The sequence below is a fragment of the Engraulis encrasicolus genome, chromosome 23 (genome assembly GCF_034702125.1).
Source record: "Engraulis encrasicolus isolate BLACKSEA-1 chromosome 23, IST_EnEncr_1.0, whole genome shotgun sequence".
Classification (NCBI taxonomy): Eukaryota; Metazoa; Chordata; class Actinopteri; order Clupeiformes; family Engraulidae; genus Engraulis; species Engraulis encrasicolus.
This window is the reverse complement of record NC_085879.1, coordinates 12,726,749-12,752,298: the sequence shown is the minus strand read 5'-3', so window position 1 is coordinate 12,752,298 and position 25,550 is coordinate 12,726,749. Positions and strand designations below refer to the sequence as shown.

General features: G+C 43.6%; 8 protein-coding genes across 8 annotated transcripts; all 8 read right to left on the bottom strand.

The window, feature by feature from the left end:
- Positions 1-309: 309 nt before the first annotated feature.
- On the bottom strand, positions 310-2,694 carry LOC134439483 (protocadherin alpha-6-like). The gene has a single exon (XM_063189380.1). The coding sequence runs from the start codon at positions 2,692-2,694 to the stop codon at positions 310-312; it is 2,385 nt and encodes a 794-aa protein (XP_063045450.1).
- A 658-nt stretch (positions 2,695-3,352) lies between these two features.
- On the bottom strand, positions 3,353-5,860 carry LOC134439482 (protocadherin alpha-8-like). The gene is made up of 2 exons (XM_063189379.1): positions 3,503-5,860; positions 3,353-3,418 (listed from the first exon to the last, which is right to left on the bottom strand). The coding sequence occupies exons 1-2, from the start codon at positions 5,858-5,860 to the stop codon at positions 3,353-3,355; spliced, it is 2,424 nt and encodes an 807-aa protein (XP_063045449.1).
- A 99-nt stretch (positions 5,861-5,959) lies between these two features.
- LOC134439481 (protocadherin beta-15-like) lies at positions 5,960-9,155 on the bottom strand. The gene is made up of 2 exons (XM_063189378.1): positions 6,776-9,155; positions 5,960-6,129 (listed from the first exon to the last, which is right to left on the bottom strand). The coding sequence occupies exons 1-2, from the start codon at positions 9,153-9,155 to the stop codon at positions 5,960-5,962; spliced, it is 2,550 nt and encodes an 849-aa protein (XP_063045448.1).
- A 687-nt stretch (positions 9,156-9,842) lies between these two features.
- On the bottom strand, positions 9,843-12,326 carry LOC134439480 (protocadherin alpha-8-like). The gene has a single exon (XM_063189376.1). It carries the CDS (start codon positions 12,324-12,326, stop codon positions 9,843-9,845), a length of 2,484 nt encoding a protein of 827 aa, XP_063045446.1.
- Positions 12,327-12,702: 376 nt separating this feature from the next.
- On the bottom strand, positions 12,703-15,559 carry LOC134439479 (protocadherin alpha-7-like). Its single transcript, XM_063189375.1, has 2 exons — positions 13,120-15,559; positions 12,703-12,746 (listed from the first exon to the last, which is right to left on the bottom strand). Exons 1-2 carry the CDS (start codon positions 15,557-15,559, stop codon positions 12,703-12,705), a joined length of 2,484 nt encoding a protein of 827 aa, XP_063045445.1.
- A 390-nt stretch (positions 15,560-15,949) lies between these two features.
- Positions 15,950-18,756, bottom strand: LOC134439478 (protocadherin alpha-8-like). The gene is made up of 2 exons (XM_063189374.1): positions 16,399-18,756; positions 15,950-15,976 (listed from the first exon to the last, which is right to left on the bottom strand). The coding sequence occupies exons 1-2, from the start codon at positions 18,754-18,756 to the stop codon at positions 15,950-15,952; spliced, it is 2,385 nt and encodes a 794-aa protein (XP_063045444.1).
- A 1,037-nt stretch (positions 18,757-19,793) lies between these two features.
- LOC134439477 (protocadherin alpha-7-like) lies at positions 19,794-22,286 on the bottom strand. The gene has a single exon (XM_063189373.1). It carries the CDS (start codon positions 22,284-22,286, stop codon positions 19,794-19,796), a length of 2,493 nt encoding a protein of 830 aa, XP_063045443.1.
- Positions 22,287-22,612: 326 nt separating this feature from the next.
- On the bottom strand, positions 22,613-25,404 carry LOC134439476 (protocadherin alpha-8-like). The gene is made up of 2 exons (XM_063189372.1): positions 23,031-25,404; positions 22,613-22,728 (listed from the first exon to the last, which is right to left on the bottom strand). The coding sequence occupies exons 1-2, from the start codon at positions 25,402-25,404 to the stop codon at positions 22,613-22,615; spliced, it is 2,490 nt and encodes an 829-aa protein (XP_063045442.1).
- Between the last annotated feature and the right edge of the window lie 146 nt (positions 25,405-25,550).

Genomic DNA, 25,550 nt, shown 5'->3' with positions numbered 1-25,550 from the left:
TGAGGTTCTTAAGTTGTTTTACACGCGCTGTAGTCACCAAACAACATGATGTGTAGTTGAAAAAAAATGCTAGTAGTGGGGTGTAAGGCGTATTGACAGTCTGGATGACACAGCATGATGAGGTATGACAACAAATGCCTCTGTTTTGCCTCATGCAAATACAAACTGCCCCCGGTGAATAATGCCACCAATGCGTAATTGATCTCACAATTTGTTTCAAAATATTATCCTCTTTGGTTCATTGCGCAATATGACAGAACATGTGGGCATAGGGTATTCATAGCACCCGAGTATAAAAGCTACTGTAGTTCATTTGTGAATACCACGACTTACCTCTTCAGATGGTCTTCGTCCACGATTTGGAACCACTAGTGTATTCGCATTGCTCCCTGGAACTATGGTAGATCCAATACTCATTCTGGGTCCAACCAGCATGTATCTCTTGTCTCCAGATCTGTACTGGATGCTGTGACATAAAGTTCCATCATAGTTCGTGTCCTGTAAGTACTTGGAGGCGTAGTCTGTGGATTTTGAGCACTGCATAGCTATCAAGACGATGATACTAATGAGGAAAAGGACAGACACCGAGCCCAAGGTGATGATTAAATAAAATGTCACACTGCTGTCATCCTCGTCACTCAATGGGTTTTTAATATCTGATGCAGCGAAAGCCTCCTTGGGCTCCACAACCTTCACTATTATTGTTGCAGTGGCGGAAAGGGAAACATTCCCGTTATCTTTCACCAGAATGACGAGTTTCTGTTGCGACTCGTCCGTCTCTGTAAATGTGCGAAGAGTCCGAATCTGTCCAGTGTAACGGTCTAAACTGAACAGAGTGTGGTCCGTCACTTCTTGAACTGAAAACAGTAGCCAGCCGTTGTATCCAACATCTGCGTCACAAGCGCGCACTTTTGTCACCAAGTGACCGGAGTTCACATTGCGCGGAATCTCCTCGACACCCTCAGCTGACCCGTTCGCACTTTTTGGGGACAAGATGACAGGTGCGTTGTCGTTTTGGTCCAGTATGTACACCTTAACGGTCACATTGCTGCTTAGTGGTGGAGTACCCGAGTCCGTGGCCAGTACCACGAATTGGAATGTCTTTACTGTCTCAAAGTCAAAACTCTTCAGTGCATGAATATGTCCGTTCTCTGAGTTTATATTTAAGAAAGAGGTCATGTCATTCTGCGTGCCGTTGCCGCGGGCGATTTGATACGTTACTGCTGAGTTTTCATTTAGGTCTTTGTCATTGGCACTCACGGAGAATATTGACGCACCTGGTGCGTTGTTTTCCAGCAGGTACAGTTCTAGAGGATTGTGGGGAAATTCTGGGCGGTTATCGTTTACATCTGAAATCTCCACAGTCATTGTTTTTACAGTGGACAGTAAAGGCTGGCCTGAATCTGCAGCGGTTATTGTAATTTCATAAGAAGACTTTTGCTCCCTGTCTAATGCACTTTTGGTTACTAAAGAGTACATGTTGTCCTTGAAGGATGGTTTTAGCTCAAAAGGCAAGCCATCGGACAAACTGCATTTAACTTGACCATTATCGCCAGAGTCCTTATCGGAAACGCTGATTAGAAATATGACTGTGCCTTGTTTAGAATCTTCAGGAACTAAACTGGACAATGAAGTTACATCTATCTCGGGCGCATTATCATTTACATCAGCTATCTTTATAAGAACCTTACAGTTTGTTGTCTTTGGAGGCTGGCCTTTATCGGACGCTGTAATATCAGCTCTGTAAATGTCAGTGTCCTCGAAGTCCACATTTCCTTTTATAGTGATTTCACCGGTATCTTTGTTTAAATCGAAAGTGTCATACACTTTCCTTTTAAGGCTTTTAACAAAAGAATATTCAACCTGGCCATTCAGGCCATCGTCTAAATCTGTGGCATTTACTTTAAGCACAAGCGAATTAATGGCAACATTTTCTGGTATAGTTACAGAGTATGCAACCTTATCGAATACAGGTCTGTTGTCATTATTATCTAACACTGATATAGTAATATTCATACTACCGGACCTAGGTGGGTTTCCCCCGTCTATTGCCGTTAATATTAACTTATGTTTAGACTGATGCTCTCTATCAAGGGCACTTCTCAACTTCAAAAAGGGGGTTTTGGTGTCATCGCCGTTGTCTCTCATCTCAATTTGAAAGTAATTGCTTTGACTGAGTTTATAATAGCGGACTGAATTTTGCCCATGATCAGGATCGCGTGCCGGATGCAACTGATATTCCTCTCCCGGGGCAGTATTCTCAGCTATCTCAAGATTCTGCTCTGTTTCTGAAAATACTGGAGAATGGTCATTTACATCGGTAATCTCGACCTCCACATAATGAATTTCAAGCGGGCTTTCGACAACTATCTTAAGGTTAATTATGCAAGTCGGACTGTCATCACATAGCTCTTCCCTGTCGATTTTTCTACGCACATACAAGCCTCCATTGTTCTGGTTTACCTGGAAACGAGCGTCCTCGGATCCAGAGACTATACGAAATTGCCTCTCCGCCAACTTGCTAATGTCCAGACCCAAATCTTTTGCCACATTTCCAACACTAGAACCTTCTTTCGTCTCCTCTGGAATAGCATATCGTATCTGTGCCCAGACGTGCCGCCCGAAGCACAGCAACCATAAAACAGGCAAAGCAACGCACCAGTGCCGTCTGCGCCTTTGTCCTCGGTATTCCATCGTACGCGAAGCTGTAGTTTCCCAAAAAATAAGCGTAACTCAGATGTGTGCGGTCAATACATAATCCATATCCAGCTCAAAGATGATTTCTCAACATTTTCTCGTTCGCCACAGCACAAATTTTACTCAAATCAGTCGCAATTTGCACGCACGCTCTAGAAAGACACACTCCATTCTGCCAAGCCACTCACAAATGGTATGACACCCTCAAACCGGAAGGAAGGGGGTGGGCCAATCGCCATCCCAAGCAACATTTTCCTTATATAATACTGACACCGTCTGGTGTAGATGGACGCACACACACAAAAAAAAGAAAGAAAAAATATACAATTGGGAAAAAAGCAAACAAGTTATATTCCTTCGCTTTTTGTGCTATTATTGTATCATCCATTGTAGGAAAGTGTTATTTTATACCAATATATCAGTGTGTGATTTATATCAGTGCGATCCGTCATATTAAAGCAGCAACAGCAACCGGGCAAGCTGGAACATGTTTCAGCACCATGGAGAGTTCTGGCAACGAGAGCGAGGACGTCTTTTCAGTTCTTCCTCAACATTTTTTTTGTAAAGTACATTGACTTGCATTTGTGTGTGGGATTGCATGGCAATGCCTTCCCTCACTGCAAAGCTTACATTAATTCTCACACAACTGCAGATTCTAGTAGTGTTTCTTATACCCAGCCACAACTGAACACTGGTAACAGCGATGGCAAACAAACGATGGCTGACAAACAACACACATTCAGTCATAAGAGTCATAACTCAAAATGAAATGCCACAGCAGTAAATGGAATAGAGCTGCCCTTACCTCACAAGATGCTCTACTCCTGCGATCAGGTACAACCAGCGTGTTTGCATTGCTGCCAGGAACTATAGTGGAACCGATGCTCATTCTTGGTCCAACCAACATGTACCTCTTGTCTCCAGATCTGTACTGGATGCTGTGGCATAAAGTTCCATCATAGTTCGTGTCTTGTAAATACTTGGAGGAATAGTCTGTGGATTTCGAGCACTGCATGACAATTAAGACTATAATACTGATGACAAATAAAGTAGACACAGATCCTAAAGTAATGATCAAGTAGAATGTCATGCTGTTTTCCTCGTCGTCTTGCATGACACTTTTGACATCAGATGCTGCAAAAGCCTCTTTGGGCTCGACCACACTGATGATCACCGTTGCTGTTGCAGAAAGTGACACGTTGCCATTGTCTTTCACCAGTATGACCAGTTTGTGTCGTGGGTCATCGGTTTCTGTAAACACACGCTGTGTTCGGATCTGCCCTGTGTAGCGGTCCAATGTGAACAGCGTGTGATCACTGACGTCTTGGAAAGAGAACAACAGCCATCCGTTGTATCCAATATCCGCATCGTAAGCTCTAACTTTGGCGACCAGGTGGCCGGCGTTTGCATTACGTGGGATTTCTTCCACGGCCTCCGCTGTGCCGTTGGCGTTCACAGGTGCTATAATAACCGGGACGTTGTCATTTTGGTCTAAGATATAAACATTAACAGTGACATTGCTGCTAAGAGCTGGTGTGCCAGCGTCCGAGGCAGATACCTGGAATTTGAACGTTTTGACAGTCTCATAGTCAAAGCTCTTTAGCGCATGTATGTACCCAGTCTCGGAATTAATGTTGAGGAATGCAGTCATGTCATTTAGCAGGCCGTCCCCTCTTACTAGATGGTAAGAGATTGCTGCATTTTCATCCAAGTCTTTATCGTGGGCACTAACGGAAAAGATGGATTCCCCAGGAGTGTTGTTCTCCACTAAATAAAGTTCGAGGGGATTTTGCAAAAACTCTGGTCTGTTGTCGTTTACGTCAGAAACTTCTATGTTCAGTGTTTTCACTGCAGAGAGAGGTGGTTGGCCTAAATCTTTTGCAGTCAATGTGATATGATAGTGTGATGTGGTTTCTCTGTCCAGACGCTCTTTTGTTATCAAAGAGTACATGTTGTCTTGTACAGACGGTTTTAATTCAAATGGTGCGTTATCATCTAAACTGCACACAACTTTGCCATTTGCTCCTGAGTCCTTGTCGGTGATACTAATTAGTGAAATGACAGTGCCAGGATTTGAATCTTCGGCTACTCTATTGGAGAGTGAAGTAACTTCTATCTGTGGTTCATTGTCATTCACATCCAAAATTTTTATAATCACCCTACAGTCCACAGTCATGGGAGGCTGGCCTTTGTCAGAGGCCAAAATATCCAATCTGTAAACGTCTGCTGCTTCATAATCAACAGACCCATTCACCCTTATTTCGCCAGTTTTGCTATCTAACTTAAAAATGTCATAAACTTTACGGTTCAACTTACTACCAAGCGCGTACACTACCTCTCCGTTTGTACCTTCATCTAAATCTGTTGCGTTTACCGTCAACACAAGTGTGCCTAGCGGGACGTTTTCTGGTAGATTAGTTGTATAAACCTCCTGGTGAAAAACAGGGCGGTTGTCATTATTGTCTAAAACTGTGATGGTCACGTTCAGCGTCCCTGACTTGGGGGGGTTTCCTCCGTCTACTGCTGTCAGGAGTAATGCATGTTTCCGCTGCTGTTCTCTGTCAAGCAATTTTCGTAAAACCAAATAAGGAATTTTCTCGTCTCCCCGGTCTCTTATTTCTAGATCAAAGTGATCATTGTGACTCAATTTGTAGGCTTTAACGGTGTTTACACCTGAATCTGGATCGCGAGCTGCGTGCAACTGAAAACGCGCTCCCGGGAAAGTACTCTCTGCGATCTCAAGCGTTAATTCTTTTTCTGGAAATATTGGCGAATGATCATTGACATCAGTTATCTCAACTCCGACATAATGAATCTCCAAAGGATTTTCTACCACTATTTTTAGATTAATCAAGCATGCGGTGTGACCATCACACAGCGCCTCTCTGTCGACATTTTTGTGAACATACAGGACGCCATTGTTCTGGTTTACCTCGAAAAGACTGTCCTCGGATCCAGATACAATGCGAAAACGCCTCCCGGTTAATGTACTAACATCCAGACCCAAATCCTTTGCAACATTTCCAACGGCTGTCCCTTCTTTCGCCTCCTCCGGAATAGAATATCGTATCTGTGCCGAAACCTGCTCCCCGAAAAACACAATCAGGAAGCACAGGACAGCAAAACGGTATTCCACTCTGTCCCTTTGTTCGCGTCCTCCCATCCTGAATGCAGTGGCTTGATCAAACCTTCTACATGAACAAGCAGTTCGCACACCTTGATTTGTATTATCCTTTCTTATTTTGAACAAGAAGCAACTCCATTAGACATCGACATATCCACGAACACAGAATCCCCGACTGAATCGCACCGACTGCTCGTTCCTCTGCGTCTCGGAACGAGAACAATGCTCGTGCGTAAAGGACGGGGCTGGGTTAAGCGTTAGTGACATTAGACTATGCGACAGCGACACCGTCTGCTTTTGGGGTCCTACTGCACACAAGAATCACAGCATTTTGTACAATACATACGCAAACAGCAGTCCACACCAGACAGATTCATGCCACATACCAAATATACCATGTAAAGCAATACAAATACATTCACACCATTAAATTACCTGACTTTTGCCACCTGATGGGAACGCCCCCGCGTGACGTAGCCGAACGCAGCCAGATGATGTGAATCAGGTTAANCATTAAGCACAACCATATCTAAAAAGTAGCCATGTTGGCAGAAACGTTAACTGCTTAATTGCCATTAGTGTTACAAGTCAGCGAGTCTACTGCGCTGGACACACAAACACACAGGTCTTCTTTGAAGCGCAATCTGGATGTGTGTGTGTGTGTGTGTGTGTGTGTACGAGAGAGAGAGAGAGAGAGAGAGAGAGAGAGAGAGAGAGAGAGAGAGAGAGAGAGAGAGAGAGAGAGAGAGAGAGAGAGAGAGAGCGTACCAAGTTGTCATGGGGCTCTCCATGGTCCTGAAAGTTCATGTTTCAGGTTTTAAAGAATATTGTTTACAAGGTTTCTCCATCTCAGGTCCATCACACGATTTTAGCATGTCAACAGCGCACATAGGCTACAGATAAACCAAACAGAAATTATGCCGAGCAGGAATGAGTTAACAACGAATGTGTTACAGTATGAAATGAAATCAGCCCTTACCTCTACAGAAGTTCTACTCCTGCGATCAGGCACAACCAGAGTATTCGCATTGCTGCCAGGAACTATAGTGGAACCGATACTCATTCTGGGTCCAACCAGCATGTACCTCTTGTCTCCAGATCTGTACTGGATGCTGTGGCATAAAGTTCCATCATAGTTCGTGTCCTGCAAGTATTTGGACGAGTAGTCTGTGGATTTTGAACACTGCATAGCTATCAAGACGATGATGCTGATTACAAAAAGCACCGAGACAGAACCCAGAGTTATGATCAAATAGAAAGTGACGTTGTCTTCCTCGTCGTTAACGATTGTTGTCAGATCAGATGCTGCAAATGCTTCTTTTGGTTCCACAACTTTTACAATCACGGTGGCCGTTGCTGACAGAGAGACGTTCCCGTTGTCTTTGACTAGAATAACTAGTTTGTGTTCAGCCTCGTCTGTTTCAGTGAATGCTCGCATAGTCCTTATCTGTCCCGTATACCGATCCAGGCTAAATAAAGTGTGGTCAGTTACTTCATGTAGAGAAAATAGTAGCCATCCATTGTATCCAGTGTCAGCGTCATATGCCCTAACTTTAGCCACTAAATGTCCTCCGTTCACATTGCGTGGGATCTCCTCCACGCCCTCAGCAGAGCCGTTAGCACTGACTGGGGACAAGATAACGGGAAGATTGTCGTTCTGGTCCAGAATATACACATTTATTGTGGCGTTGGTGCTAAGGGACGGACTGCCAGAGTCAGTAGCTAGCACATGGAATGTAAACTTTTTTAAAGTCTCGTAGTCGAAGCTTTTGAGTGCGTGTATGTGTCCGTTATCAGGGTTGATGTTGAGGAAAGAGGACATGTCTGTCTTAGATCCATCTCCTCTGATAATGTTATATTTGATGTCTGCATTTTCATTGACATCTTTATCAAATGCAGAGACTGAGAATATTGACGCACCCGCTGCGTTATTTTCGAATAAATACAGTTCGAGAGGATTTTGTTGAAATTCTGGGCTGTTGTCATTAACATCTGACACATCAATGCTAAAAGTCTTAAATGTGGATAAAGGTGGCTGTCCAAAATCGACCGCTGTTATTGTGATGTCATAATGGGATTGACCCTCTCTGTCTAGACGTTCTTTTGTCACCAGTGAATACATGTTGTCTTGAACTGAGGGTTTCAATTCAAATGGCACGTTTTCAGATATAGTGCACTGCACTTTGCCATTTCGACCCGAGTCCTCATCTGTCACACTAATGAGTGAAATGACAGTTCCTGGCTTACTGTCCTCAGACACCACGTTGGACAAAGACATCACCTCAATATCGGGTTGGTTGTCATTTACGTCTTGAACTTTAACTATAACTCTACAATCACTAGTTGTAGGTGGTGTGCCACTGTCAGATGCCTGAATGTCCAATTTGTAAACAGAATTCTTCTCGAAATCTACTTCACCTTTTACTACAATTTCCCCAGTGGTGCTGCCCAAATTAAAGGTGTCCAAAATCTTTGCAGTCATTCCACTGCCAAAGGAATACGTAATTTCACTGTTTGTTCCCTCATCTAGGTCAGTTGCAGACACTTTCATCACAGTTGTTCCAGCAGCAACGTTTTCGTTTAGTGTCGTTGAGTATACATCCTGGCTAAAGACAGGACGGTTGTCGTTGATGTCAAGTACAGAAACTGTTATATTCAATGTACCTTTTCTGGGTGGACTGCCCCCATCGGTAGCTGTCAGAACTAATGTGTGCTGCGCTTTCTTCTCTCTGTCGAGGGGTTTCTGTAGTACTAAAAAGGGGAGTTTATCCTCCCCTCTGTCCCTTATTTCCAAATCAAAGTGTTCATTTTGGCTTAATTTATACAACCGGACAGTATTTACTCCCAAGTCAGGATCATGTGCTTTTTGCAGCTGAAATCGAGCTCCGGGTAGCGTATTCTCAGTAATTGCCAATGTCACCTCTGTATCTGCGAATGCGGGCGCATGGTCGTTTAAATCTGTTATTTCAACGCTAACGTGATGTATTTCTAAAGGATTTTCAACTGCAATCTTTAAATTTACCACACAGGCTTCATTGACATCACACAGTGTCTCCCTGTCGATTTCCTTTTCAACATACAGCACGCCATTGTTCTGGTTAACCTGAAACAGAGCGTCTTTAGATCCAGAAACCACTCGAAATCGCCTCTGGACCAAACTACTCGCGTCCAATCCCAGGTCTTTAGCAACGTTTCCGACTGCTGTTCCCTTTTTTGCCTCCTCTGGCACCGAATATCTGATTTGTCCAGAAATCCGCTCAGCGAAACACAACAGCAGCAAAAAGCATAAAGCAACTCTCCACAGCTCTCCTCGCCTTTGTCCAGCGTCTGCCATCGCGAAAAACCTTTGGTCGTCCAATTAATATCCAACCCCTCTTTCCTGAATACAGCAAAACATAGTTGGTTAAGACGTCAACATAACCTGGTGATTAGCAATAATCAGCTATTATTTGTTACCATTTCCAGGCGCTGCACCGTTCCGTAGCTCGTTCTCTGTGTGAATGAGACTGAGACAAAAAAGAACGTAATAAGAAGGGACCACTCCCTTCAAAGCCAACACTGACACCGTGTGGATGTTGAACAAACCAAGTCAGAGTGTATGTTTCACCAGATTGCACTTTCACAGAAATTGCAGCTGATGTATTTCTCTAGTGTTTTACGCACGGTAGGACTCATAGAATGTCCAAAATGCTGAAGCCTATCGCCATTACCCTCCGATACCATTGTGTTGCGTTTGGTACACACGGTATGCGTATTTCTTTAAAGTTTAGTCGTTTACGCACGGCAGACGTCCCAAAGAGCTGCCCTATTACGTTGCATTCATTACCTGGGACTTTCAGCACCACGGAGAGCTCCGTGTCTAATAGTTTGCGTATGTGTAAAAAGCTCTCTCTCTCTCTCTCTCTCTCTCTCTCTCTCTCTCTCTCTCTCTCTCTCTCTCTCTCTCTCTCTCTCTCTCACACACACACACACACACACACAGGTAGAATTTGCTGGGTAAACCCCATCACATTCCGTTTTACTACTTGCATTTTAACACAGTTGGTGGGATGGTGAGACAGACACAGTCATATATAGGGCCATCCGTCCTGCTTAGGTTTGACTTGCAACAGAATATCTTAAAGTTATAAATTAAATCAGCCCTTACCTCAACAGAAGTTCTACTCCTGCGATCAGGTACAACCAGAGTATTCGCATTGCTGCCAGGAACTATAGTGGAACCGATACTCATTCTGGGTCCAACCAGCATGTACCTCTTGTCTCCAGATCTGTACTGGATGCTGTGGCATAAAGTTCCATCATAGTTCGTGTCCTGCAAGCATTTGGACGAGTAGTCTGCGGACTTTGAGCACTGCATAGCTATCAAGACGATGATGCTGATTACAAAAAGCACCGAGACAGAGCCCAGAGTTATGATCAAATAGAAAGTGACGTTGTCTTCCTCGTCGTTAACGGCTGTTGTCAGATCAGATGCTGCAAACGCTTCTTTTGGTTCCACAACTTTTACAATTACGGTGGCGGTTGCTGAAAGAGAAACGTTCCCATTGTCTTTGACTAGAATAACTAGTTTGTGTTCAGCCTCGTCTGTTTCAGTGAATGCTCGCATAGTCCTGATCTGTCCCGTGTACCGATCCAGACTGAATAAAGTGTGGTCAGTTACTTCATGGAGAGAAAATAGTAACCATCCATTGTATCCAGTGTCAGCGTCATAGGCCCTAACTTTAGCCACTAAATGTCCTCCGTTCACATTGCGGGGGATCTCCTCCACACCCTCAGCAGAGCCGTTAGCACTGACTGGGGACAAGATAACGGGAGGATTGTCGTTCTGGTCCAGAATATACACATTTATTGTGGCGTTGGCGCTAAGGGACGGACTGCCAGAGTCAGTGGCTAGCACGTGGAATGTAAACTTTTTCAAAGTTTCGTAGTCGAAGCTTTTGAGTGCGTGTATGTGTCCATTATCAGGGTTGATGTTGAGAAAAGAAGACATGTCTGTCTTAGATCCATCTCCTCTGACAATGTTATATTTGATGTCTGCGTTTTCATTTACATCTTTATCAAATGCAGAGACAGAGAAAATTGACGCACCTGCTGCGTTATTTTCGAATAAATACAGTTCAAGTGGATTTTGTTGAAATTCTGGGCTGTTATCATTTACATCTGATATGTCAATGTTTAAAGTTTTAAATGTGGATAGAGGGGGCTGTCCAAAATCGACCGCTGTTATTGTGATGTCATAATGGGATTGACCCTCTCTGTCTAAACGTTCTTTTGTCACCAGTGAATACATGTTGTCTTGAACTGAGGGTTTCAATTCAAATGGCACGTTTTCAGATATGGTGCACTGCACTTTGCCATTTAGACCCGAGTCCTCATCTGTTACACTAATGAGAGAAATGACAGTTCCTGGTTTACTGTCTTCAGAGACCACGTTAGAAAGTGACATGACTTCGATGTCTGGTTGGTTGTCATTTACATCTTGAACTTTCACAATAACTCTACAATCACTGGTTGCAGGTGGTTGGCCATTGTCAGAAGACTGAATGTCCAATTTGTAAACAGCATTCTTCTCAAAATCTACTTGGCCTTTAACTACGATTGTCCCTGTCGTGGTGTCCAAGCTGAAGGTATCGAATACGTTTGAGATTGTGTCACTACCGAATGAGTAGGTAACTTCACTATTCATACCTTCGTCTAAATCAGTTGCAGATACTTTTATCACAGTTGTGTCAGGTGTGGCGTTTTCATTTAGTGTTGTTGAATATACATCATGGCTAAAAACAGGATGGTTGTCATTTATATCCAACACAGAAACTGTTATGTTAAGCGTGCCGGACCTAGACGGGCTGCCCCCATCATTTGCAGTTAAAGTCAAAATGTGATGCGCTTTTCGCTCTCTGTCCAGTGCTTTCTGAAGTACCAAGAATGGAAGTTTATCATCTCCTCTGTCTCTTATCTCTAAACCGAAATGTTCGTTTTGGCTTAATTTATACACGCGGACAGCATTTATGCCTAAATCAGGATCACGCGCGGTTGGGAGCTGAATGCGAGCACCCGGTGACGTGGATTCTCGAATATCTATTCTTTTCTCTTTATCGGCGAATGTGGGTGCATGGTCATTCAAATCGGTTATTTCAATACCAACGTGGTGTATCTCTAAAGGATTATCGACTGCGATCTTTAAATTTACAAGACAGGCTTCGTTGACATCACACAGTGCTTCCCTGTCGATTTCCTTGTCAACATACAGCACGCCATTGTTCTGGTTAACCTGAAACAGAGCGTCTTTAGATCCAGACACGACTCGAAATCGCCTCTGAACCAAAGTACTCACGTCCAAGACCAGATCCTTAGCAACGTTTCCGACCGCTGTTCCTTTCTTTGCCTCCTCTGGAACAGAATAGCGTATTTGTGCAGAAATCCGCTCAGCGAAACACAACAGCAGCGAAAAGCATAAAGCAACCCTCCAAATCTCCCCTCCTCGCCTTTGTCCAGCGTCTGCCATCGCGAAAAAATATTCGGTCGTCTGATTAATATCCAATTCCGTCTTCGTGAATATAGCAAAACATCCTCGGTTATAAAGCCAACACAACCTGGTGATTAGCAATAATCAGCTATTTTTGTAAGCATTTCCAGGCGCACCGCCGTTCTGTAGCACCATCTGTGTGTGAATGAGACCGAGACAAAAAAGGAACGTAAGAAGAAGGGACCACTCCCTTCAAAGCCAACACTGACACCGTGTGGATGTTGAACAAACAAAGTCAGACTTTATGTTTTAGCAGACTGCACTTTCATAGCAATTGAAACTGCCATATTTCTCTAGTGTATTAAACACGGTAGGAATATAGAATATCCAAAATACCGAAGCCGATGGCGTTGCATCAACAACCAGTGGCTTTCAGCGCCACGGAGAGCACCAAGACCACTGTTTTGAGTTTGGTACACATGGTATGCGTATTTATTGACCGTTTAGTGTTATACGCACGGCAGACCTAATGAAATATCCCAAAATGCTGAACCGACGTTGCGTCCATCACCAGGAACTTTCAGCACCACGGAGAGCTCCGTTACTGCTTAGTTTGCTCTCTCCCCCCCCCCCTCTCTCTCTCTCTCTCTCTCTCTCTCTCTCTCTCTCTCTCTCTCTCTCTCTCTCTCTCTCTCTCTCTCTCTCTCTCACTCACACAAGCACGCACGCACGCACGCACGCACGCACGCACAGGTAATTTTTTGCTGTATAACCCAGAATGAAGTCGAGAAACATTCCTCTTTAACACACTTGGTGGGATGGTGGGACAGACAGAGTGATATAAAGGCCCATGCGTTCTGCATAGATTTGACGTGGAACAAAATATCTTCGTTATAAATTAAATCAGCCCTTACCTCTACTGAAGTTCTACTCCTGCGATCAGGTACAACCAGAGTATTTGCATTGCTGCCAGGAACTATAGTGGAACCGATACTCATTCTGGGTCCAACCAGCATGTACCTCTTGTCTCCAGATCTGTACTGGATGCTGTGGCATAAAGTTCCATCATAGTTCGTGTCCTGCAAGTATTTGGACGAGTAGTCTGTGGACTTTGAGCACTGCATAGCTATCAAGACGATGATGCTGATTACAAAAAGCACCGAGACAGAGCCCAGAGTTATGATCAAATAGAAAGTGACGTTGTCTTCCTCGTCGTTAACGGCTGTTGTCAGATCAGATGCTGCAAACGCTTCTTTTGGTTCCACAACCTTTACAATTACGGTGGCCGTTGCTGACAGAGAGACGTTCCCGTTGTCTTTGACTAGAATAACTAGTTTGTGTTCAGCCTCGTCTGTTTCAGTGAATGCTCGCATAGTCCTTATCTGTCCCGTATAGCGATCCAGACTGAATAAAGTGTGGTCAGTTACTTCATGAAGAGAAAACAGTAACCATCCATTGTATCCAGTGTCTGCGTCATATGCCCTAACTTTAGCCACTAAATGTCCTCCGTTTACATTGCGGGGGATCTCCTCCACACCCTCAGCAGAGCCGTTAGAACTGACTGGGGACAAGATAACGGGAGGATTGTCGTTCTGGTCCAGAATATACACATTTATTGTGGCGTTGGCGCTAAGGGACGGACTGCCAGAGTCAGTGGCTAGCACATGAAATGTAAACTTTTTCAAAGTTTCGTAGTCGAAGCTTTTGAGTGCGTGTATGTGTCCATTATCAGGGTTGATGTTGAGAAAAGAAGACATGTCTGCCTTAGATCCATTTCCTCTGATAATATTATATTTGATGTCTGCGTTTTCATTGACATCTTTATCAAATGCAGAGACTGAGAATATAGACGCACCTGCTGCGTTATTTTCGAATAAATACAGTTCAAGAGGATGTTGGAGAAATTCTGGGCTGTTGTCATTTACATCTGACACGTCAATGTTTAAAGTTTTAAATATTGATAAAGGAGGCTGACCAAAGTCTACTGCTGTTATTGTGATGTCATAATGGGAATGGACCTCTCTGTCTAAACGTTCTTTTGTCACCAGTGAATACATGTTGTCTTGAACTGAGGGTTTCAATTCAAATGGAACGTTTTCAGATATGGTGCACTGCACTTTGCCATTTAGACCGGAGTCCTCATCTGTCACACTAATGAGGGAAATGACAGTACCTGGCTTACTGTCTTCTGAAACTACGTTGGAAAGTGACATGACTTCGATGTCTGGTTGATTGTCATTTACATCGTGAACTTTGACTATGACTCTGCAGTCACTTGTTGCGGGTGGTTGGCCATTATCGGAGGCCTGAATGTCCAGTTTGTACACCGCATTCTTTTCAAAATCTACATCACCTTTTACTACAATTTCCCCCGTGGTGCTATCCAGACTAAAGGAGTCAAATACCTGTGACATTGTGTCACTCCCGAAAGAATAAGTAACTTCACCGTTTGTACCGTCGTCTAAATCAGTTGCAGATACCTTTATTACAGTTGTACCGTGCATTACATTTTCACTTAGTGTTGTCGAGTATACATCCTGACCAAAGACAGGGGGGTTATCATTAACGTCTAAGACAGAAACTGAAATATTTAATGTCCCGGTTCTTGACTGGAGTCCTCCATCAGCAGCCAACAGAATTAAAGAGTGTTGAGCTTTGCGCTCCCTATCGAGAGGTTTCTGTAGTATTAAAAAGGGGAGTTTGTCCTCTCCTCTGTCTCTAATTTCTAAACCGAAATGTTCATTTTGACTTAATTTATACAAACGGACACCATTCGCACCTAAATCGGGATCGCGTGCTGTTGGGAGCTGAATTCGAGCACCGAGTAGCGTGTTTTCTCTCATTTCCAATCTTTTCTCTTTATCAGCAAATGTGGGTGTGTGATCATTTAAATCAGTTATTTCAACACCAACGTGATGTATCTCTAAAGGGTTGTCAACAGCAATCTTTAAATTTACAAGACAGGCTTCGTTGCCATCACAGAGTGCCTCCCTGTCGATTTCCTTTTCAACATACAGCACGCCATTGTTCTGGTTAACCTGAAACAGAGCGTCTTTAGATCCAGACACGACTCGAAATCGCCTTTGAACCAAACTACTCACGTCCAATCCCAGATCCTTAGCAACATTTCCAACTGCTGTTCCCTTCTTTGCCTCCTCTGGAACAGAATAGCGTATTTGTCCAGAAATCCGCTCAGCGAAACACAACAGTAGCGAAAAGCATAAAGCAACCCTCCATAACTCCCCTCCTCGCCTTTGTCCAGCGTCTGCCATCGCGAGAATTATTCAGTCGTCTGATTAATATCCAATTCCGTCTTCGTGGATACAGCAAAACATAGTCGTTTAAGAGGTCAACATAACCTGGTGATTAGCAATAATCAGCTATTATTTGTAACCATTTCCAGGCGCAGCACCGTTCTGCAGCTCGTTCTCTGTGTGAATGAGACTGAGACAAAAAAGAACGTAATAAGAAGGGACCACCCTTCAAAGCCAACACTGACACCGTGTGGATGTTGAGCAAACCATATCAGAGTTTGTGTTTTACCAGACAACACTTGCATAGCAATTGAAACTGGCGTATTCAGTAGTGTTTTACGCACGGTAGGCATAATAGAATATCCAAAATGCCGAAGCCGGTGGCGTTGCATCCATTACCAGTGGCTTTCAGCACCACGGAGAGCACCGAGACCACTGTGTTGAGTTTGGTACACATGGGCATGCGTATTTATTTAAAGTTCAGTGTTTTACTCACTGAAGACCTAATGGAATAAAATGCTTGATTACGTTGCATCCATTACCAGGGGCTTTCTTTTGCGTGCTCTCTCTCTCTCTCTCTCTCTCTCTCTCTCTCTCTCTCTCTCTCTCTCGCGCGCGCGCGCGCGCGCGCGCACACACACACACACACACACACACACACACACACACACACACACACACACACACAGGTACTGGTAGTTTTTGCTGTGTAACTCATGAATGGAGTCATGAAACATTCCTCTTTAACACACTTGGTGGGATGGTGGGACCGACATGTGATATAAAGGACCATGTGTTCTGCATAGATTTTACTTGCAACAGAATATCTTACATTTATAAATTGAACCAGCCCTTACCTCTACTGAAGTTCTACTCCTGCGATCAGGTACAACCAGAGTATTCGCATTGCTGCCAGGAACTATAGTGGAACCGATACTCATTCTGGGTCCAACCAGCATGTACCTCTTGTCTCCAGATCTGTACTGGATGCTGTGGCATAAAGTTCCATCATAGTTCGTGTCCTGCAAGTATTTGGACGAGTAGTCTGCGGACTTTGAGCATTGCATAGCTATCAAGACGATGATGCTGATTACAAAAAGCACCGAGACAGAGCTCAGAGTTATAATCAAATAGAAAGTGACGTTGTCTTCCTCGTCGTTAACGGCTGTTGTCAGATCAGATGCTGCAAACGCTTCTTTTGGTTCCACAACTTTTACAATCACGGTGGCCGTTGCTGACAGAGAGACGTTTCCGTTGTCTTTGACTAGAATAACTAGTTTGTGTTCAGCCTCGTCTGTTTCAGTGAATGCTCGCATAGTCCTTATCTGTCCTGTGTACCGATCCAGACTGAATAAAGTGTGGTCAGTTACTTCATGGAGAGAAAACAGTAGCCACCCATTGTATCCAGTGTCAGCGTCATAGGCCCTAACTTTAGCCACTAAATGTCCTCCGTTCACATTGCGTGGGATCTCCTCCACACCCTCAGCAGAGCCGTTAGCACTGACTGGGGACAAGATAACGGGAGGATTGTCGTTCTGGTCCAGAATATACACATTTATTGTGGCGTTGGCACTAAGGGACGGACTGCCAGAGTCAGTGGCTAGCACATGGAATGTAAACTTCTTCATAGTTTCGTAGTCGAAGCTTTTGAGTGCGTGTATGTGTCCATTATCAGGATTGATGTTGAGAAAAGAGGACATGTCTGTCTTCGACCCATCTCCTCTGATAATGTTATATTTGATGTCTGCGTTTTCATTAATATCTTTATCAAATGCAGAGACTGAGAATATTGACGCACCTGCTGCGTTGTTTTCGAATAGGTACAGTTCAAGAGGATTTGGGGGGAATTCTGGGCTGTTATCGTTCACATCTGAAACATCAATGCTTAACGTTTTAAATGCTGATAGAGGGGGCTGTCCAAAATCGACCGCTTTTATTGTGATGTCATAATGGGACTGACCCTCTCTATCTAAACGTTCTTTTGTCACCAGTGAATACATGTTGTCTTGAACTGAGGGTTTCAATTCAAATGGCACGTTTTCAGATATGGTGCACTGCACTTTACCATTTAGACCGGAGTCCTCATCTATCACACTAATGAGGGAAATGACAGTTCCTGGCTTACTGTCCTCAGTCACCACGTTGGACATTGATGTAACCTCTATATCCGGTTGGTTGTCATTTATGTCTTGAATTTTTACAATAACTCTACAGTCACTGGTCGTAGGTGGCTGGCCATTGTCAGACGCCTGAACATCCAATTTGTAAACAGCATTTTGTTCATAATCTAATCTGCCTTTAACTAAAATCTCCCCTGTGATGCTGTTTATGCTAAAAGTTTCAGTGACCTTTGATGTGAGGTCACTGCCAAATGAGTAAGTAACTTCGCCATTTGTGCCTTCGTCCAAATCTGTTGCTAGTACCTTAATTACTGTTGTTCCAGCTGCAACATCTTCATATAGTGTTGTTGAATATACATCTTGGCTAAACACAGGGTGATTATCATTAATATCCAACACAGAAACAGTTATGTTAAGCGCTCCTGATCTTGGCGGACTGCCTCCATCAGTAGCAGTAAGACTTAATGTGTGCAGCGCTTTTTGCTCTCTATCGAGGGGTTTTTGTAACACCAAGAAAGGGAGTTTATCCTCTCCTCTGTCTCGTATTTCTAAACCGAAATTTTGATTTTGACTTAATTTATACAAACGGACGCCATTTATGCCCCCATCGGGATCACGTGCCGTTGGGAGTTGAATTCGAGCACCCGGTAACGTGTTTTCTGTCATTTCCAACCTTTTCTCATTATCTGCAAAAGTGGGCACATTATCATTTAAATCAGTTATTTCAATGCCAACGTGATGTATTTCTAAAGGATTGTCAACAGCGATCTTTAAATTTACCAGACATGCTTCATTGCCATCACATAGTGTCTCCCTGTCGATTTCCTTGTCAACATACAGCACGCCATTGTTCTGGTTAACCTGAAATAGAGCGTCTTTAGACCCTGACACGACTCGAAATCGCCTCTGAACCAAAGTACTCACGTCCAAGCCCAGATCCTTAGCAACATTTCCAACTGTTGTTCCCTTCTTTGCCTCCTCTGAAACAGAATAGCGTATTTGTCCTGAAATCCGTTCAGTGAAACACAACAGGAGCGAAACGCATAAAGCAAACCTCCACATCTCCCCTCCTCGCCTTTGTCCAGCGTCTGCCATCGCGAAAAATATCCTATCGTCCGTTTAGTTTCCAATTACGTCTTCGTAAATATAGCAAAACATTGTTCGTTAAGAAGTCAACATAACCTGGTGATTAGTATCCTAATAATCAGCCATTATTTGTAACCATTTCCAGACGCAGCACCGTTCAGTAGCTCGGTCTGTGCGTGAATGAGACTGAGACAAAAAAAAAGAACGTAATAAGAAGGGACCACTCCCTTCAAAGCCAACACTGACACCGTGTGGATGTTGAACAAACCAAGTCAGAACTTTTGGTTTACCAGACTACAATTTCATAGCAATTGAAACAGGTGCATTTCTCTCATGTTTTACGCACGGTAAACCTACGGCCCTCTGATATACTTTTAATTTTATAAACCGTCACATGAAATATGACGTATTTTGTACAGGAATCTTAAAAATTACATTTGCAATACAGTTGAGTAATATTCAGGGGCCATAGAGAAGGTGAGGTCTGTTTTAAAGGTGGCTGCCTTCAATATAGGTCTAAAGTGCAGAGGGAAGTCCTGGTTTGTGTTCATAGTACGATCCTTGGAAGATTTTTAAGTGGCCCCTGAAATGAAATAGGTCCCCCACCCCTGGCCTACTATCCAGAATGCCGCAGCCGATGGCCTTGCATCCATTACCAGTGGCTTTCAGCACCACGGAGAGTTCCGTGGCAGCTTAGTTTGCGTACACACGGTATGCGTAAAAAGCTCTCTCTCTCTCTCTCTCTCTCTCTCTCTCTCTCTCTCTCTCTCTCTCTCTCTCTCTCTCTCTCTCTCTCTCTCTCTCTCTCTCTCTCTCACACACACACACACACACACACACACACACATGCGTAATTGTATTGAATGAGTGAATCCACCTCGTGAACAATGCGTATGATGTGCTTCGCAAACCTGTACCCTGATTTATAAACAAACCTAACCCATGGATACATATAGGCAGAGGCTCATGCACACACACATGAATGTAGAATGGCAAAGAAGACCAATGAACTGACCAATGCGTGTTGCTTACAACCTGCTGATGGGTTAACATGGTACACATAGGTAGAGGCTCACATATGGAAATATGTCAACAGCCTGGACATTAAGTGATAAAAGGAAACCAATGTGTTTTGTGTTAGAGCAGCGCATCTCACGGTCGAAAATTAAATCAGCCCTTACCTCAACAGAAGTTCTACTCCTGCGATCAGGTACAACCAGAGTATTCGCATTGCTGCCAGGAACTATAGTGGAACCGATACTCATTCTGGGTCCAACCAGCATGTACCTCTTGTCTCCAGATCTGTACTGGATGCTGTGGCATAAAGTTCCGTCATAGTTCGTGTCCTGCAAGTATTTGGACGAGTAGTCTGCGGACTTTGAGCACTGCATAGCTATCAAGACGATGATGCTGATTACAAAAAGCACCGAGACAGAACCCAGAGTTATGATCAAATAAAAAATGACGTTGTCTTCCTCGTCGCTAACGGTGGTTGTCAGATCAGACGCTGCAAATGCTTCTTTTGGTTCCACAACTTTTACAATCACGGTGGCCGTTGCTGACAGAGAGACATTCCCGTTGTCTTTGACTAGAATAACTAGTTTGTGTTCAGCCTCGTCTGTTTCAGTGAAGGCTCGCATAGTCCTTATCTGTCCAGTGTACCGATCCAGACTGAATAAAGTGTGGTCAGTTACTTCATGGAGAGAAAATAGTAACCATCCATTGTATCCAGTGTCTGCGTCATAGGCCCTAACTTTAGCCACTAAATGTCCTCCATTTACATTGCGTGGGATCTCCTCCACACCCTCAGCAGAGCCGTTAGAACTGACTGGGGACAAGATAACGGGAAGGTTGTCGTTCTGGTCCAGAATATACACATTTATTGTGGCGTTGGTGCTAAGGGACGGACTGCCAGAGTCAGTAGCTAGCACATGAAATGTAAACTTTTTCACAGTTTCGTAGTCGAAGCTCTTGAGTGCGTGTATGTGCCCGTTATCAGGGTTGATGTTGAGAAAAGAGGACATGTCTGCCTTAGATCCATCTCCTCTGATAATGTTATATTTGATGTCTGCATTTTCATTGACATCTTTATCAAATGCAGTGACCGAAAATATAGATGCACCTGCTGCATTATTTTCGAATAAATACAGTTCAAGGGGATTTTGTTGAAATTCTGGTCTGTTATCATTTACATCTGATATATCAATATTTAAAGTTTTAAATGTTGACAGAGGGGGCTGGCCAAAATCGACTGCTTTTATTGTGATATCATAATGGGATTGACCTTCTCTGTCTAAACGTTCTTTTGTCACCAGTGAATACATGTTGTCTTGAACTGAGGGTTTCAATTCAAATGGCACGTTTTCAGATATGGTGCACTGCACTTTGCCATTTAGACCCGAGTCCTCATCTGTCACACTAATGAGGGATATGACAGTTCCAGGTTTACTGTCTTCAGATACCAAGTTTGACAGTGACATCACCTCTATGTCTGGTTGGTTGTCATTTACATCTTGAACTTTAACTATAACTTTACTGTCACTAGTTGTCGGTGGCTGACCATTGTCAGAGGCTCGAATATCCAGTTTGTAAACAGCATTTTTCTCAAAATCTAAATCTCCTTTAACTATAACTTCTCCCGTTAAGATGTCCAAATTAAATATTTCTTGAACTTTGGAGGTCATGCCATCGCCAAAGGAGTAGGTAACTTCACCATTTGCTCCCTCATCTAAATCAGTTGCCGATACTTTTATCACAGTTGTTCCAATCGCAATATTTTCACTTAATGTTGCTGAATACACATCCTGACTAAATACAGGGCGGTTGTCGTTAATATCTAAAACAGAAACTGTAATGTTCAAAGTTCCTTTTTTGGGTGGACTGCCCCCATCGGTAGCAGTCAGAATTAAATCGTGCTGCGCTTTCCTCTCTCTGTCGAGGGGTTTCTGTAATACTAAAAAAAGGTCTTTTTCTTCCGCTCTATCTCTTATTTCCAAATCAAAATGTTCGTTTTGAGTTAACTTATACAAACGGACACCATTTGTTCCCAAATCAGGATCATGCGCTTTCTGCAGAGGAAAGCGGGCACCGGGAAGCGTGTTTTCTGTTATTTCCAATACATTCACTTTAGCAGCGAAGGTTGGTGCATGGTCGTTTAAATCTGTTATTTCAATACCAACGTGATGTATCTCCAAAGGATTGTCAACGGCAATCTTCAAATTTACAAGACAGGCTTCATTGCCATCACATAGTGTCTCCCTGTCGATTTCCTTTTCAACATAGAGCACGCCATTGTTCTGGTTAACCTGAAACAGAGCGTCTTTAGATCCAGACACGACTCGAAATCGTCGCTGGACAAGAGTACTCACATCCAATCCCAGATCCTTAGCAACGTTTCCGACCGCTGTTCCCTTCTTTGCCTCCTCTGGAACAGAATAGCGTATTTGTGCAGAAATCCGTTCAGTGAAACACAACAGCAGCGAAAAGCATAAAGCAACCCTCAACAACTCCCCTCCTAGCCTTTGTCCAGCATCAGCCATCGCGAAAAATATTCGGTCGTCTGATTAATATCCAATTTCGTCTTCGAGAAAATAGCAAAACATAGTTGGTTAAGAAGTCAGCACAACCCGGTGATTAGAATTAGTCAGCTATTATTTGTAACCATTTCCAGGCGCAGCACCGTTCTGTAGCTCGTTCTGTGTGTGAATGAGACTGAGACAAAAAAGAACGTCATAAGAAGGGACCACTCCCTTCAAAGCCAACACTGACACCGTGTGGATGTTGAACAAACCAAGTCAGAGTGTATGTTTTACCAGACTGTATGTTTTGCCAGCACTTCCATAGCAATTGAACCTGATGCATTTCTCTAGTGTTTTACGTACGGTAGGCCTAATAGAATATCCAAAATACTGAAGCCGATGCCTTTGCATCCATTATCAGGGGCTTTCAGCACCACGGAGAGCACCGAGACCACTGTGTTGACTTTGGTACACATGGTATGCGTATTTATTTAAAGTTGAGCGATATACGCACGGCAGACGTACTGGAATATACCAAAGAGCTAGACATATTACGTTGCATCCATTACCAGGGGCTTTCAGCACCACGGAGAGCTCAGTGACTGCTTAGTTTGCGTATGTGTAAAAAGCTCTCTCTCTCTCTCTCTCTCTCTCTCTCTCTCTCTCTCTCTCTCTCTCTCTCTCTCTCTCTCTCTCACACACACACACACACACACACACACACACACACACACACACACACACACACACACACACACACCTTACAGTTATTAATTAAATCAGCCCTTACCTCAACTGAAGTTCTACTTCTGCGATCAGGTACAACCAGAGTATTCCCATTGCTGCCAGGAACTATAGTGGAACCGATACTCATTCTGGGTCCAACCAGCATGTACCTCTTGTCTCCAGATCTGTACTGGATGCTGTGGCATAATGTTCCATCATAGTTCGTGTCCTGCAAGTACTTGGACGAGTAGTCTGTGGATTTTGAGCACTGCATAGCTATCAGGACGATGATGCTGACTACAAAAAGCACCGAGACAGACCCCAGCGTTATGATCAAATAGAAAGTGACGTTGTCTTCCTCGTCGTTAACAGCTGTTGTCAGATCTGATGCTGCAAACGCTTCTTTTGGTTCCACAAGTTTTACAATTACGGTGGCCGTTGCTGACAGAGAGACGTTCCCGTTGTCTTTGACTAGAATAACTAGTTTGTGTTCAGCCTCGTCTGTTTCAGTGAAGGCTCGCATAGTCCTTATCTGTCCAGTGTACCGATCCAGACTGAATAAAGTGTGGTCAGTTACTGCATGGAGAGAAAACAGTAGCCATCCGTTGTACCCAGTGTCAGCGTCATATGCCCTAACTTTAGCCACTAAATGTCCTCCATTTACATTGCGTGGGATCTCCTCCACGCCCTCAGCAGAGCCGTTAGCGCTGACTGGGGACAAGATAACGGGAGGATTGTCGTTCTGGTCCAGAATATACACATTTATTGTGGCGTTGGCACTAAGGGACGGACTGCCAGAGTCAGTAGCTAGCACATGAAATGTAAACTTTTTTAAAGTTTCGTAGTCGAAGCTTTTGAGTGCGTGTATGTGCCCGTTATCAGGGTTGATGTTGAGAAAAGAAGACATGTCTGTATTAGATCCATCTCCTCTGATAATGTTATATTTGATGTCTGCATTTTCATTGACATCTTTATCAAATGCAGAGACAGAGAATATAGACGCACCTGCTGCATTATTTTCGAATAAATACAGTTCAAGAGGATTTAGTTGAAATTCTGGGCTGTTATCATTTACATCTGATATGTCAATGTTTAACGTTTTAAATGTTGATAGAGGTGGCTGACCAAAATCGACTGCTGTTATTGTGATGTCATAATGGGACTGGACCTCTCTGTCTAAACGTTCTTTTGTCACAAGTGAATACATGTTGTCTTGAACTGAAGGTTTCAATTCAAATGGCACGTTTTCAGATATGGTGCACTGCACTTTGCCATTTAGACCCGAGTCCTCATCTGTTACACTAATGAGGGATATGACAGTTCCTGGTTTACTGTCCTCAGACACCACATTGGAAAGTGACATTACTTCAATATCCGGTTGGTTGTCATTTACATCTTGGATTTTAATGATTACTCTGCAGTCACTAGTTGCAGGTGGTTGGCCCTTGTCAGAGGCCTGAATATCCAATTTGTAAACAGTATTCTTCTCAAAATCAATGTCGCCTTTAACTACAATTTCCCCTTTGCTACTATCCAGACTAAATGTATCAAATACCTCTGGGATTATGAATGAGTAAGACACTTCACCATTTGTGCCCTCATCTAAATCCGTTGCCGATACTTTTATTACAGTCGTGCCAGGTGAGACGTTTTCAGTCAGTGTTGTTGAATATACATCCTGGCTAAAAACGGGGTGGTTGTCATTAATATCTAATACAGAAACCGTTATGTTAAGCGTACTGGATCTAGGCGGACTGCCCCCATCAGTTGCAGTCAGAGTCAAAATGTGATGCGCTTTCCGCTCCCTGTCTAATGCTTTTTGTAGTACTAAGAAGGGGAGTTTCTCATCTCCCCTGTCTCTTATTTCTAAACTGAAATGTTCATTTTGGCTCAATTTATACAAACGCACTCCATTTATCCCCAAATCAGGATCACGTGCGGTAGGCAGCAGAATTCGAGCACCAGGAAGGGTGGATTCCCTGATATCTATTCTCTTCTCTTTATCAGCAAAAGTTGGTGCATGGTCATTTAAATCGGTTATTTCAATACCAACGTGATGTATCTCTAAAGGATTGTCAACAGCAATCTTTAAATTTACCACACAGGCTTCAGTGCCATCACACAACGTCTCCCTGTCGATTTCCTTGTCAACATACAGCACGCCATTGTTCTGGTTAACCTGAAACAGAGCGTCTTTAGATCCAGACACGACTCGAAATCGTCGCTGGACAAGAGTACTCACATCCAATCCCAGATCCTTAGCAACGTTTCCGACCGCTGTTCCCTTCTTTGCCTCCTCTGGAACAGAATAGCGTATTTGTGCAGAAATCCGCTCCGCGAAACACAACAGAAGCGAAAAGCATAAAGCAACCCTCCATAACTCCCCTCCTCGCCTTTGTCCAGCGTCTGCCATCGCGAAAATGATTCAGTCGTCTGATTAATATCCAATTCCGTCTTCGTGAATATAGCAAAACATAGCCGGTTATGAGGTCAATATGCCCTGGTGGTTAGCAAAAAACAGCTATTATTTGTAACCATTTCCAGGCGCAGCACCGTTCT